Source organism: Myotis davidii, unplaced genomic scaffold, assembly GCF_000327345.1.
Source record: "Myotis davidii unplaced genomic scaffold, ASM32734v1 scaffold847, whole genome shotgun sequence".
Lineage (NCBI taxonomy): Eukaryota > Metazoa > Chordata > Mammalia > Chiroptera > Vespertilionidae > Myotis > Myotis davidii.
The window spans coordinates 138,448-153,797 of record NW_006298049.1 but is presented as its reverse complement, the minus strand read 5'-3'; the positions used below and the strand labels follow the sequence as shown (position 1 = coordinate 153,797).

Below are 15,350 nucleotides of genomic sequence, written 5' to 3'. Positions count from 1 at the left end.
AGTATGGCATCATATGATGGCTGATGAGTAGGGGCCTATGGGATACCAGCGGGTTATATTTCACCCACAGTTGCTATAATTGTAGACTTTTATTTTGGCATATTCCTTTAGTTAAATAATAATTTAAGCCGAAACCGGTTTGGCTCAGTGGATAGAGCATCGGCCTACGGACTGAGAGGTCCCAGGTTCGATTCCGGTCAAGGGCATGTACCTTGGTTTCGGGCACATCCCCAGTGGGGAGTGTGCAGGAGGCAGCTGGTCGATGTTTCTCCCTCATCGATGTTTCTAACTATCTCTCTCCTTTCCTCTCTGTAAAAACTCAATAAAATATATTTAAAAAAATAAAATAAATAATAATAATAATTTAAAAATTTGAGTCAACTTACCAAATTGAACATCTGTGCTTTTATGAGGTTAAAAGAAAAGGAATTAAAAAAAACTTTTGAGGGGAGGATTTGGAAACTAAAATTTATAGATTGCATATAGGAGAAAAGTCTGTTTCACTTATGAAATAGCAATAGAGATGAATAGTTTAATTTTTTAAAGAAATGTATTTTTGAACAAATGCTGTATCATTTGATGTTTACCTAAATTTACATTTTGGATATGAAATTAGTGTGAATGTAATTATTGTTTCATATATATCATAAAATGATTTCAGAGACCTGTGACAGTTTTTAATCATGTCTTCCTTTGGAACTGTTCCTTGAGTTTTTTAAAGAGAACCGTTAGATTATTAGAATGCTGGTACCATTCTACAAATTCTCTTATCATTACATTTATCGTATGGCTTATCTACATTTTATGTTGTAAGAATAAGAGAATTGCTGACATTTCAAGTAAGGACTAGTAGATTCATATCACATAAAATATTTCTTGTACTTCTGCTATATAACTCCAGATGAATAGGAAAGATATTAACCAATTTAGAAGAAGTCATGTTTTTTTGTTGTTGTTGACATAGCCCTTTGACTTCAAGTGTCTTAAAACTATTTGGTTTCGCCTAGCTAATTTGAACTCACTGCAAAGAAGTTTCATCTAATTTTTGTCAGGAGTGTGACTTGAATAAATCTTGAAAAGAGGCTTACCTTGGTAGGTAGGCAAAAATAGGATGCATACAAAGATAGAATAAGGCTGAACCACTAGGGGCTGAAAAGAAAGAATATTAGGACAGATGAGAACTCTGAGGCTTCAGAAACAGGTCATCTGGGGAGGACATCTAAGAACAAGAAATTACAAGGAGATGCTAGCTTTTACTGTGTGATAAGTAAAGAGATGGGAATTGGAGTGTGGTGGTGAATTGGGGTTAAATAAAATTATTTAGGAAATAGGGTAGGAAATTGGCTAACCCTAGCAGAGTTCATCTAAAAATATGTAGGTGATAATCACAAACAAAATTTATGGGGAAATACCACAGCCTAAGATTAGCAGTCTCCTAGTTGTTAATGCAAACCTTGACTGTAGTGTGTGTACTCTGTAAATGTGGATTGAATGAATGGGGTTTTGAAAGTAGCCTCAGTTTGCAAAGTAGACATTGAACAGGAAGGAGAAATTGGTTGGTGGTGGGTTGCCGTTGTAGTGTGAAGCAACCTGATAATTATCAGGATAATCACTCATAGATAAGATAGGAGAAGCTGTCTGAAATACAGAGGCAGCCAAACTGGTGGGGGAACATCTAAAGGAAGTTTGCTTCTTCATGCAACAAATAGTTAAGAAGTTCTATAATCGTAGTAAAGTGTGTGTTTGTGTGTGTATGTGTGTTGTGTGTAGTATCTTGTTAAGTATCCTCACTAGGTAGGTCAACCATTGAATCATTAAAGGACAAAATTTAAGGTAACATCCTCTGCCTACCACTACCCTAAGTTTCTAGCTGCCACCTAAATGCTGAAGAATTTATGTTGCTGATACTTGCATTTAATTTCCTCTTTTAAAAGGAATAAAAAGAAAAATGCCCCTTTCTGTATACTTATTTATTGTCTCTTCTATCACCTGTTTTTCTGCTTTCTAAAAATCATTGTTCTTCTTTACACACTAGGGAGAGGAAGTTCAATGTCAGTATGTTGTGACATGTGCAGGACTTTACTCAGACCGTATTTCCGAGCTGAGTGGCTGCAGTCCCGATCCTCAAATTGTACCATTCCGGGGGGATTACTTACTCTTGAAGCCAGAAAAATGCTATCTTGTGAAAGGAAATATTTATCCGGTAGGTATGATGCTTTTGCAGTCTCATCCTTCTCAAGATGACAGGGCTGAAAGGGAATGGAACAAAAACTTTTACCTGGGTCAGAACTAAGAGATATTTTGAAGGGCTTTTTATGCAAGCTTTTTATCTTTTTCTCTTATGGTTAAATTCCTAAACATTTATTCTGGTATCATAGTCATTAACTTATACTAAATTGCTCACAAGTACATGTCTTCAGAAAGCTTGAGTGCATCATGGGAAGAGCTAGCAAGAAATAACCCAATTCTCCCTCCTATCTGGTGGAAGGAACACTCATAAGAGAACTTGCCCTTTTTGCATGCCCAGATACCCAGCCCTCTTTCTCAGTTCTACCTATAAGTGCAGAAAAAGGGCCACTCTGTAGTTTCATGATGGAGAAGACAGAGCCCTTTAAATGAAGAGTTCATTCTGCATGGAACTACTAGGTTGAACCAGACGGAATTACTAATATTTGTCTCCTTAGAGTTTTTGACTTTGCCAAAACATCCATTGCATGTGCTCTATCCCAGGACATTCTGACTTTACAAAAGCCTGTGCTAGGAATGAGTGTGTGTTTCTGGCAGCTCTGATTTTACTTGCCAACCACATGCATCCCTAGTTGGGGGTGTGGTGGGAGAGTAGGGAGAGGGATAACCTGAAGTAGGGCAGTTCTTTTTTTTTTCTTTACCCAGAAAGAGGAATAGATGGGAGTGTATATTTGTGTCAGTAGCATCAGTGTTTTCGGTGTGGCATTCCTAGGCAGAAGCGTGTAAATAAAAAGTATATCTCAGTCGGATCAAAATAATACAAATTAAATTCATGGGAAGAAAGTGATTTATATTACCAGTTGAATATTTGCATGCATGCTAACATGCAGTATGGAACAGGGCTCACAGTTCTTTGCTGCGTTAAATCCGTAGGTCCCAGATAGCCGGTTTCCTTTCCTAGGAGTTCACTTCACACCAAGGATGGACGGCAGCATTTGGCTAGGGCCTAATGCCGTTCTTGCCTTCAAACGAGAGGGCTACAAACCCTTTGACTTCAGTGCCCGAGATATTACGGATGTAATTACCAAGAGGTAACTACTTTACTTTAAAAAGTGACTTTGTGTGTTTATATTTTTAACATGGGAAATTTTGTCTTTCTTGAAATTCTACTTATTGGGTAAATCCTCACATTTGTGATTATTATATTGATTTTTTTATTAATCTAAATTAAGAGCCTTGAAGAATAAGAATAATGTTTTAACTACCTCAGGGAAATTCTGATGATCCAAGGTGAAGTCTTGGTTAAAAATAACAAGACCAAGACTCAGTCACATACATATGTGACAACCCAAACTTTGTTTTGCTAACCTTCTAGTTGCATTTGAAAAAAAAAAAGTTTCAAAATTAGTAGATGGCTTACTTTGATAAAGTGATTTCAAGCCAGTCACCATCATTTTGAAAACCACTGGAGAAACTTTGGACAACCAAAGTTGTTTCCTTCGGTGGAAAATTAACAGTGTGTTGACCCGAGACACAGAATCTTTACTTTATTGTAAGAACTCAGTAAGGTGTTGTGTGTTTTTGTTTTTGTTTTTTGGTTGTCTTTTTTTGGGGGGGGCGTGCAGGGGTGCAGGGGATGGTTCATTTTAGCAGTGTTGCTCTCCAGAGATTTTCACATCAAAATTACTAGAAAGGTTTTTGAGTTATACTTGAATTTCACCTTCTACAGATTCTGAAACAGAAGGTTTGGGATGGGGTTTTCTAGCATGTATCCATTAAAAATACATAAATATATAGACTACACAGAGTCTCACTTGAGAATCATTACTAGAGTATCTTACCTCTGGCTGATTTAAAAAAAAAAAAGGTAAACATCTATCTTACTTCTTTAATGTCCTGAGGTAAAGATCTGCTAATGCCTTTTAGGTGTGTTTTGAAAGCATGTAACATTTGTATCAGAAAGCCTTTTAGTGGCAGGCGCTATAGAATTCTAGTTTGAAGCCAGCATTCTCAGGTCATCGAAGGTGTTTACCTTTGAAAGGTGTTTACCTTTGGTTTTTGAAGGGCATTCCTTTGATGAAGTTTCCTTCTTACAGTGGCCAAAAGTTGATTTTCTTGTACTATGTGGTTTTTCTGACTTTGCCTAGATTTTTGTGATGCCCCTGTCCAAATCTAATAGTTGTAAAGATGTTTAATAGTAATAAAGAATTCCTTTCTCTCAAAGATTTTATTTTCTGTTTCCAGTGGCTTGATTAAACTGGTGTCCCAGAATTTCTCCTATGGAGTCAGTGAGATGTATAAAGCCTGTTTTCTCAGTGCAACAGTGAAGCACCTTCAGAAGTTTATCCCTGAAATTACTGTCCGTGATATACTTAGGTAAGACAAAGCCATAAGGATTGTAAGTACAGTCAGGGTTTTAGGGAACCTGGGAGGTGGGTCTGACTTGGTGATTCACAGGCTCCCTTTCAGTCGGTGTGCCCACTGAATCTTTGTGTGCTCTCTCTTTCCCAGCAAGTTGTTGCGTTCCCTTTGCAGTGCATGAGTTGGGCATCGCTGCATGGTGTCCCTTAGTGCTGGAACTACGTCTACCATATATAATAATCTAGACTACCTTACAACATTAAACTGAAATCTCCATTGCATCTGTATTAATATGCCACCGTCACCTTTGTGTCCAGCTATCACTCATGATAAAAATAATCTTGTCTGAAATTTTTTCAAAAAGATTTTTTATTGACTTTTAGAGAAGGAGGGAAAGGGATGGAGAGAGAGGGGGGGGAGAGAAACATCAATGTGAGAGCGAAACATCAGTTGGTTGCCTCCTGCACACCCCTTACCAGGGATTGAGCCCAAAACCTAGGTATGTGCTCTGATCCGGAATCGAACTGGCAACCATTTAGTGCACAGGATGACGCCCAACTAACTGAGCCATCCCATCCAGGGCTTGTCTGAAATTTTTAAGCTCTCCCTGTCTTCTCTCTGCCTCTTATGATTCCAAAGCCTTTTCCTTTAATTCTGTATAAGATCAGGGGTCACCATATTAACTAATTAGGTAATAAACACATTACAATGCTCTATTTTGTTTGATTCTTAAAAGCTTCAGAAACCACTCCTATACTTGGCATCTTACCTTACCTCTTTCCCACTGCTTTTTTTTTTTCTTTTTGGGGACCCTACTCCACTCAGCGACTCTACTTTCAGGACAGAAGTGGGAAGTAGTGTAGTAACTATCAATGTGAGTCAAAGGAAGGATTACTTAAATTGTTTTGGTGTGTGTTTCTTTTTGTTTGTTCGTTTGTTTTTCTTAAAGGTCAAAAGCTTTCTGGACTTAATCTATAAGTTGTCCTAAATACTACCTGAGCCTGTTTCCTTTTCTCTTTGGTGACATTTGTATGGTGTTCACCTTTTCCCCCGAATAAGCCATTTGTTAGGCCTAAGCAGCAGTGTACTTTAAGATACTCTCCTCCATGAATCCATCCCATGAATCTTCAGAGAACTAAATGTCTGTCGCCTCGGTAACAGCTGCAAAACTTGACTGGTGTAAAATGTCAGCAGCTTGACTATCTGGGAAGAGAGCAATCATCATGTCAGCTGTCTCCCTTAGGGGAACGCCCTGGTCTAAGTCTGACTCAAATATATCATTCACAGACCAGCCTCTTTGAATCTTTAGAAGAACCATGAAAACCAAGCTAATGTTTTACTCTTATCTCTCTCACCCCTCTACTTACCTTCTGAAATGGAAGAGATAAAAATATCTAGGCTTTATTTTCTTTCACTCATCTGTAAATAAAGGCTTTTATGTTTTCAGTGGTTTGCTTTAGCAAACTTGTTATGTTTTATATCTAAATAAGTTGGTCAAATCTGGTGTCTGTTACTGCTATTGATATTCCTTGGAAAATACAATAGGTGTATAAACAGTTGCAGTGAATTCACTGTTCGTATTCGATTACCACCCTTTTGTAAAAGCCTGAGGGAAACAGTTCAGACCAGTGGATTTCATAAGTTAGAACTGGACTGGGGCTGGTGGGTTTTGGTGAACACTTCTTTGTCTCTGCCTGTGGGAGTGTTGATTTCAATTACCAGTTTCGTTAGCAGGTAGTAGAGAAGGGTATTCAGCATTGTAGGCAGGTGCATTTAGGGACAAATTCACCTCAATCACAGATGAGTTTCTCTTTGGAGATAGAAAAGTAATTCCATTTACTTCTTCCCTTTTATTCAGTTCCTATAGCTATTAAATGTGGGAAATTATCAATAAAAAAGGAAGTTGTAGAAGATAGGTTTGATACCATTTATATAAGTTTATACAGTACCACGTATTATTTATGGATTGCACATGTAATGTGAAAATAAAACCAAATATAGTGGTAAACACCTAATTCAGGAGAGTGGTTACCTGTGGGGAGAGAAGGGAATGGGATCCAGAGAGTTCCACAGGGGCTATTATCATATCTATAATGCTTTATTTTTTAAGCTGTTTGTGAAGAAAGCAGGTGTTCATCATATTATTCTCTGTACTTTGTCATATGCCTGAAATATTAAATAATAATAATAATAATGATCAGTAGACTTTCCCACATTCTGAAGTCCAGTTCTTTCTTATCATGCAACCCACTGTAGTAAAACCATAAATGCTGTACCAGTAATATTGAGACAGAAGCATATTAAGCAGTTCTGGATAGTAAAAGAGAACTGAAGCAGCACTTTCAGTGGGGTTTTTAGCTCAGGATGATGTTCTTAAATTGCAGTAACCACCAATGAGCATCCGGCTTGACTTCTCATTGCCTAGCCAGAGTATCTTGGACAGTAACTTAACAGTGAACATGAGATTGGAATGTAAAGTTACAGTCTGTCAATATATATGCATTAGGCATTCAAATTTCTCATTGTTAAATCTGATCTCTAAGGTTCTTAATTTTAGCTCTGAAGTCCTTTAACTTGCTCTGTGATTAATTTGGACATGGTCATCTAACAGCAGTTTGTATCTGTTAATATTGCAAGGATGTAAAAGATGAAGATTTAAATGCCAAGATCTCTCCTTTTCCCACTCTTCACTTTGAAAAATGTCATATTTGGGGAATTATAGAGTAAATTTTTAGGCAAGATGTTTTCATCCTGAGTGATAGCTAAAGACTATACTGTGTCATTGTAAAAGGCAAAGGTGAAAGCCAAATATTCCTGCAGTAAAGGTGATCTAGATCAGGGTTTGTTAGTATTGGCACTATTGACATTTGGGGCCAAATAAGTCTTTGTTGTGGGAGACTGCCCAGTTCACTGTAGGATGTTCAGCAACATCTCTGACCTCTACTGACTAGATGCCAGCAGTACTTCCTTGTTAAGACAACTAAAAATTTCTACAGACATCGCCAAATGTCCTCTAGGGGGCAAAATCTCCCTTGGTTGAGAACCACTAAACTAATAAACGTGGTAACTCTCACACTACCCAACACTAAGAGAGTCTGGAGAAAATATAATAAAAATCCTTTGAAATATATATAGCTGGGAGTGCGACAAAGTAAGGAAGGGGCATCCCAGGAGTGAGGACTGAGGGGAAATAGGAAACCCAAATACTGAGAGGAATCGGTGCTTGATGCTGTCCTGGAGGTGTGGGGAGGATTTGCTGATTTTTATAGAAATATAGCTATGTTTTATTTTTAATTGCTTTGTGATTTACATACAGTAAAGTAATGCAGATCTTAAGTGGTCAGTGAATTTTTCCAATTGTATAAACTCATGTATCAACCACAGAAAACAAGATATAAAACATTAGGGATTTGTATTTTAATTGCCCCTCAAGTGCTGGAAAGGAGGCCTTGGGTCTGTAAAAGGTAAAAAGTTGGAACTGAGAACCCTGGGTTAATCCAGGGACTCTTGAAGGGCCGCACCCTCAGTGAAAAGAAAGTCTTTTAAAAAAATTCCCCTTGGCACCAAGGAAGTGTTAGGAATTTTGTCTGACCTGGTCTTGAGGGAAGGGGGAAAGTGGGGTGGGTAGAATCTCCTAAAAATCTGGAACCCTGGGCCTCTCCTCACAGCTGTTTGGAGTTTGAATTTATACCACCCAGCTTAATTTAGGAACATCACACTGAGAAACTAAGTTAAAAAGTAGGTCCAGACTGGTTCGGATCCTGCTTCAAACTATGTCTTCCTCTCACTCCTTCTCTCACTTTAAATAAGAGGAAGAGAAAGAGAGAGAGAAAGGGGAAGGGAGGAAGGGAGGGAAAGAGAGAGAGAGAGAGAGAGGGAGAGAGAGAGAGAGAGAGAGAAGGTAATTTGACTAAAGACTATTGATGATACTAAGCAATAATTCGTTTATTATTATTATTTTTAAAGAATCCTTTTAGCATGGCTGGCGTGGCTCAGTGGTTGAACATTGACCTAGGTGGTCATGGTTCAATTCCCGGTCAGGGCGTATGCCCAGGTTGCAGGATTGATCCCCATTGTGGGGTGTGCAGGACGCATCTGATCAATGATTCTCTCTTATCATTGATGTTTCTGTCTCTCCCTCTCCCTTCCTCTCTGAAATCAATAAAAATACAATTTTTTAAAAAAGAATCCTTTGAAAAAGAAATGTAGTGAAATGATGTGCCATCTGGAATTTGCTTTTATTTTTTATTTTTTTAAAGCTCATTCTTTTTTAAAAATATATTTTATTGATTTTTTATAGAGAGGAAGGGATGTGCCCGCAACCACGGTACATGCCCTTGACTGGAATAGAACCTGGGACCCCTCAGTCTGCAGGCCGACACTCTATCCACTGAGCCAAACCAGTCAGGGCTGGAATTTGCTTTTAAATAACCCAGTGTGCCAGAACCAGTTTGGCTCAGTGGATAGAGCGTCAGCCTGCGGACTCAAGGGTCCCAGGTTCGATTCCAGTAACGGGCATGTGCCTTGGTTGCGGCGCATCCCCAGTGGGGGGCGTGCAGGAGGCGCCTGATCAATGTTTCTCTTTCATCGATGTTTCTAACTCTCTATCCCTCACCCTTCCTCTCTGTAAAAAATCAATAAAATATTTTTATAAATAAATAAATAATCCAGTGGAGAGAGGTGGGCAGTGAGTGGAAATATCGATAAAACAAGATTGGCTATGTTGATTATTTATTGAATCTGGGTAATACATACATGAGAGTTCATTATACTGTTCATTCTATTTTTGTACATGTTTAAAAATTCCATTAAAAAAAGAGTGTTCCCAGGATGGCAATAACTCTGGAGCACCTGATAGAAGCAAATGTAAAACCTCTGTGGAAGGACAAACCCTCAACCCAACCCCCACAGTTTTCCCCCAGATAAAGTCCTGCTCAACAAAAACTCATCATCGAAAGTTACAGAACACCACAAGTGAGAGCAAGCAGGTAGGGTAAATACCAGAATAAGACCCCCACAACTTTGAGTAATGGTAATATTAGAAACCATAAAGTAAATATGCTTCAGTGAATTAAAAGGAATTGAAAACATGAATAAGAACAAAAACAAAAAGCAAAACCTTAGGCATATTTGGAAACCAAATAATTAGAATTTCTAGAAATTAAAAATATAGTTCTTAAGAGGAAAGGAGAGAGATAGAGAGTACCTGGGTTGCAGGCACTTCCCCAGTAGGAGATGTGCAGGAGGCAGCTGATCGATGTTTCTCTCTCATTGATGTTTCTAACTATCTCTCTCTCTTCCTCTCTGTAAAAAATCAATAAAATATATTTTAAAAAATTATGATTCGAGGTTAAGAGGATCACCATAAATTTATTGCATATACATAATATGAAGTACAGAAAACAAAAACTGACACAACTGTAAACAGAAAACAACAAATCCACAATTGTGGTGAATGATCTTAGGTCTGTTGATAGAAGAGATCAAGCAAATTAAATATACATTTGAATAACATTTGATTTAGTGGATTCGTAAGACTCCCCACCCCCATTACAGAATACTTGTGTTACAGGAAGGGGGTGAGGGGAAGAGAGAGAGAGAGAGAAACATCGATATGGGAGAGATGCATTGATTTGTTGCCTCCTGCACATTTCCCCAATGGAGGCCGGGGATCAAACCTGCAACCATGTGCACCTCGTGGGCCTATGCTCTAACTGAACCACACTGGCGAGGGCTGGCTGACTGTATCTTGTGTTCTAAGCGTTGTATCTGATTCTCACTTGGAAATCCTTACAGCTCAAAAAAATCTTGTCCAGATTCCCTGCAGGCTCCTGTAAATGTAAGGCAGATTACTTACCTTTATTGTAGAACCTTTCACCTTGTTGTTATTTTTACTTCTCTACAAATGAATAGGATATCTGTGTAACTTCAGGCAGGCTACTTAATCACTCTCTGTTTCTTCACTAAACTGTTACCAGCCTCTTAGAGTTGTTGCAAGGATTAAATGATAGAATTCTTAACACTGACTAAGCAATTGGTAAATAATAGCTATTATTATCATTACCTCTCCTCAGCCACGCTGAGGTCTCAGAGGGCAGAGCTCCCACATTGTTCTCGATATCTTACTCAAGTGCTTATCTGTGTTGGCACAGAATCAATAAAAATGTTTATTAATATTATTGTCTGATTTCTTGAGTCTTGGTGGTGTATATAAGGCAGGTATTTTCAAACTGTTTTCTTGAGCAGATTCAATGAAGGTGCTTTTGGATTCTAAAAATATTTTATTCCCATTTCATCTGTAAATTTCTAAACTATTTTGAAAACAAAAAATGTAATTTGTAAGCTCGTGAGATCAACCAAAGGACTTGTATGCATGCATATAAGCATAACCAATGGACATAAGACACTGGGGGATGGGGGAGGCTAGGGGACTGTCTTGGGCGGGGGGAAAAAATGGACACATATGTAATACCCTTTGTAATAAATAAAAAAAAAAACAATCCAGCACTTTTAGTAGTAAAGCCTCTTACTGTTTTAACCTACTATCAAAATAATTCATTTTTGTTCTTATCTTGTTACCTCTTTAATTAATTGAAGGTTAGCCCAATATTGAAGGCTAAACTGGTAAAAATTAAAATAAACTACAAAATAAGAACTTGCTGCCATTTTCAGATACTTTTCTACATAAATGTTTAATAGTGTACAATCAAAACAAAACACAAAAATAGAATTCTGTGGTGGATTTAGGAATGCATTGGCATGCATATCTCATACTTTTATTGCTTTGTATTAATCAGAAGAGCCTTATTTTAATTTATTGAATTTATAATAAATTCATTTTATACATTTAAATAAAAATACATTTATTCTAATTAAATATGAATTTATCTGCTACTTTGGAAAGAAAAGGTATTTATAACTAACCCATTCATAAATTCATTTGATAAGCATTTATTGGCACTGTTATGTGGTGGGTATTATGCTCTAGACCAGCGGTTCTCAACCTGTGGGTCGCGACCCCTTTGGGGGTCGAACGACCCTTTCACAGGGGTCGCCTAAGACCATCGGAAAACACATATATAATTACATATTGTTTTTGTGATGAATCACTATGCTTTAATTATGTTCAATTTGTAGCAATGAAAATACATCCTGCATATCAGCTATTTATATTACAATTCATAACAGTAGCAAAATTACAGTTATGAAGTAGCAACGAAAATAATTTTATGGTTGGGGGTCACCACAACATGAGGAACTGTATTAAAGGGTCGCTGCATTAGGAAGGTTGAGAACCACTGCGCTAGACTGAGAATATAAGTTTACTGACAAGCCTAATGGGTTTCCACATGATTGTGCATTTAGAAGAATAAAGACTTTAATGCTTTCAGAATACTTTGAGACCACTGACTTGTAAATGTCCTATTTCTTCCAGTCAGTTGACTGCCACTCTTGGTTTTGCAGAGGTCCAGCTGGAGTAAGAGCCCAAGCTCTGGATCAAGATGGAAATCTGGTAGACGATTTTGTATTTGATGGAGGAGATGGGGTTATTGGAAATCGCATTCTTCACGTGAGAAATGCACCTTCCCCTGCTGCTACTTCGTCCCTTGCAATTTCTGGAATGATTGCAGATGAAGTACAACAAAGATTTAAACTGTAAATAATGAAAGGAGCTAGCTACGCATTTTAATCTCCACATTCAGCAACATCCACAAGAACGTACTAATTGAATTCTTTAATTTTTAAAAAATGGTTTGAAAGTAGCATTTTTAGTTATCTCATTTAATAACCACTGAATTGTTAAACTGATAGAGAAATAATTTTTTAAAGTCCATGTTCTTTTACTTAGAGAATAAAGAGAAAAGGTACAGTTGTACCTTTTCCTGAATCCTTGACTTTTCTTTTCTTTTTTTTTTTTTTTGTTTTGTTAATTCTCATCTGAGGATATTTTTTCCATTGCTTTTCAGAGAGTGGAAGGGAGGGGAGTGGAGATATTTTTTCTATTGCTTTTCAGAGAGTGGAAGGGAGGGGACTGGGGGAGAGAGGAGAGAGAGAGAGAAAGAGGAAGGAAACATGGATATGAGAGAGACACATTGATTGGTTGCCTCCCACATTCAACCCCGACTGAGCCGGGGATAGAACCTGTAACCCAGGTACATGCTCTTGACCAGGAATTGGTGTGTGGGCCAGTGCTCTAACCACTGAACGGTGCCAACCAGGACTTGACTCTTAATTGACCTTGCCCTCACCAACCATAATCTAGAGATTCAGCTCTTTTGGAATTTCTGCAAATGATGGCATAAAAATTTGCTTATTCCCTTAATTTTTTGGCTTTATAGTAAGCTTTTTGGTCTCTTATAGACAAGAAGATATAATATATTGTAGGTTACAAAACTTTTAATTTTTTTAAAACATATTTTTATTAATTTCAGAGAGGAGGGAGAGGGAGAAAGAGACAGAAATATCAATGATGAGAGAGAATCATTGATCGACTGCCTCCTGCATGCCCCCTTCTGGGGATTGAGCCCACAACCTAGGCATGTGTCCTTCGGTCCGCAGGCCAATGCTGTATCCACTGAGCCAAACCGGTTAGGGCCAGATCTTTTAATTTTAAAGTCAGAAAAACTCAGATTTAGAGCAACAATATTTGTATTTGGGAATTCTTGATTTAAAATAGACATGAAATTTCACATTTTAAAGTAGTTTGAGTAAAATTCTATCAAGCTATAATATTTTCAGAGAAATGCAAAGTCTTTTTTATTCCCAGCTCTTTATAACTGACTTGGTATGGTGTCACCACTAAATCTAAACAGCAGTACACTATGAATGGTTGTTGCCAACTTGTCAGTTTTTTCTGGTTGAGAAACTAAAAGAACATAGAACTGATAGGTTTTTATGAGAGCAGTTTTAGAATCCTGGCACTGATATACAGAACTCTGTAATTTAAAAATTATTTACCTCTTACCTCTGCTCTTGAGTTACACCAAGGCTCTCAGATGTTGGCCAAGATCACTAGTGATTCATGCCGACTTGGTTTTTCAGGGATCCTATTTCTTCATTTTTCGAAAATACCTAACTTAGAGGCATTCACTTTTGTAAACCGCAAAAGTGCCTTACATTTATGTGTGCTTCATGAGTATTTTAAATTGTTGGCCAGTGCCATACTGTATATAATATACTGCATATATGTGTGTGGTATCTATTGAAAGGATTCTTGTAATTCAGAAAGTTGGAAAACAGAAATATAAAAATGAAAATAAGGCAGCCTACTGATTGGGGAAACTTTTATTATAGAACAACCATGTAGGTGAGATATTTTCACCCTTTCCCTTACATGTACTCTCTCAGGATTAATCATGCCCTCTTTTGTTTTGTTTTTTCCTCCTATCACTCCAAAGATGTGTAATGGATGAGTTAGAAGTATGTACATTTTGGTTGATAGGAAAAGCTTTTTGGTTTTTTTTCCTTTTCACTTCAAGCCTCTGTAATTACATTGATTGAACTACCTCATCCATTAATTTGAAAACCTACATAACTGTCTGCTCATGTTCAAGAAGTAACACATCCAGGAAAATAGACTAGGCAATTATTCAAAACTTGGAGTAAGCATATTGAAAGCATTCAGAAACCATTCACAGAAGAAACAACCCCTAGTGGTTCTTCGTAACAACTGATTCCACCAAGAAATGTAGCACACAGGATATGTTTTTCTGTTCCATAACGAGACTGTTAAGAAATGGGAAATATTACAATTCTCTATTTCAACAACAGTAAGATTGCATATGCACTAAGCTGTGAAAAACTGAAATTACAAAAATAACTGCCCTAATTAAAGCAACCCTCATTCCACATGGGTCTGTACTAACCTGAAAATACAAGTGAAAAAGTTATTGAAAGTGTTTTGAATGTGTAGGTTATTCTGTTTGTAAAACGTAAGTTATTGGTGTCATTAGGATTTTGTTGTGTAATACGAATGTAATATTTAAAAGTTTTGTGTATTTCTGAGAGAAGAAAATGTATATTAATATTAAAAAATATTTTAATGAGCCTTGGTGTTGCGAACATAATTTTTAGTTCCATTTATTTGAAACTCTGATTCAAATAATTGTTTTTGTGTGTAGAACTTGAACTGTCAAAGCTTTAGATAGTAGCCAGTCTTTTAAAAATGCACAAAAATCTTCTGTATCTATGTGTAATCTAGAAATGAGGTAGAGTAGTAGTTTATATTTTGGGTAAAAAGTGGAACACTTCCCAACTTACAAAAATGGCTTTCTATCTGATAGTGGTGCCAATATCTGGCTGACCTCTGTGTCATCTTTATACCTCGGAGCACCAGGGGGCATTATTTCTGTTTCATAGCAGAATGTCTATAGCCTATAAACACACAGTGCTTTCCAGGGGTGAGGGCAGAGGAAAGGGAGTTCAAAAGATCAATCTTTAAGAAATTTATTAAAGATTATAGTTCTTGGGAAGACATGTTTGGTATGTTATGTCTTACAGGGGACTGGGCTCCTGGACATGAGCCTGTCATTACAGGGCAAATGATCTGAGTACCTGCTCCAACTTCTTTCCGGCAGGTGGACTGTAAGAGAGCCAACTTTAGCTACAGCAAAGAACCATGAAAGCGAGTGACAATGACATTTATTGTTTCCTGTGGTGTTGCTTTGGTTTGCTACTGACTGGCACTTGTAGCTTTAAATAAATTGAGGAAGAGAGAGTACATGGTAGAAACATTGAGTAAGTCCTTCTCGAAAATGTTTTCAGTAGGAGAATATTTGTGGTAAAATTTGAACTGCCTTGTA

The 15,350-nt window shown here is 37.4% G+C and overlaps 1 protein-coding gene across 1 annotated transcript in view; it reads left to right on the top strand.

The window, feature by feature from the left end:
- The window catches only part of L2HGDH (L-2-hydroxyglutarate dehydrogenase), a 37,647-nt gene extending 25,124 nt beyond the window's left edge, over positions 1 to 12,523 (top strand). Inside the window, exons 8-11 of the mRNA XM_006773794.2 lie at positions 2,036 to 2,203; positions 3,121 to 3,278; positions 4,432 to 4,563; positions 12,013 to 12,523. Coding sequence (XP_006773857.1) covers positions 2,036 to 2,203; positions 3,121 to 3,278; positions 4,432 to 4,563; positions 12,013 to 12,208 — 654 coding nt within the window. The 3' untranslated portion in view covers positions 12,209 to 12,523. The remainder of the gene's footprint in view (positions 1 to 2,035; positions 2,204 to 3,120; positions 3,279 to 4,431; positions 4,564 to 12,012) is intronic.
- Positions 12,524 to 15,350: the final 2,827 nt, after the last annotated feature.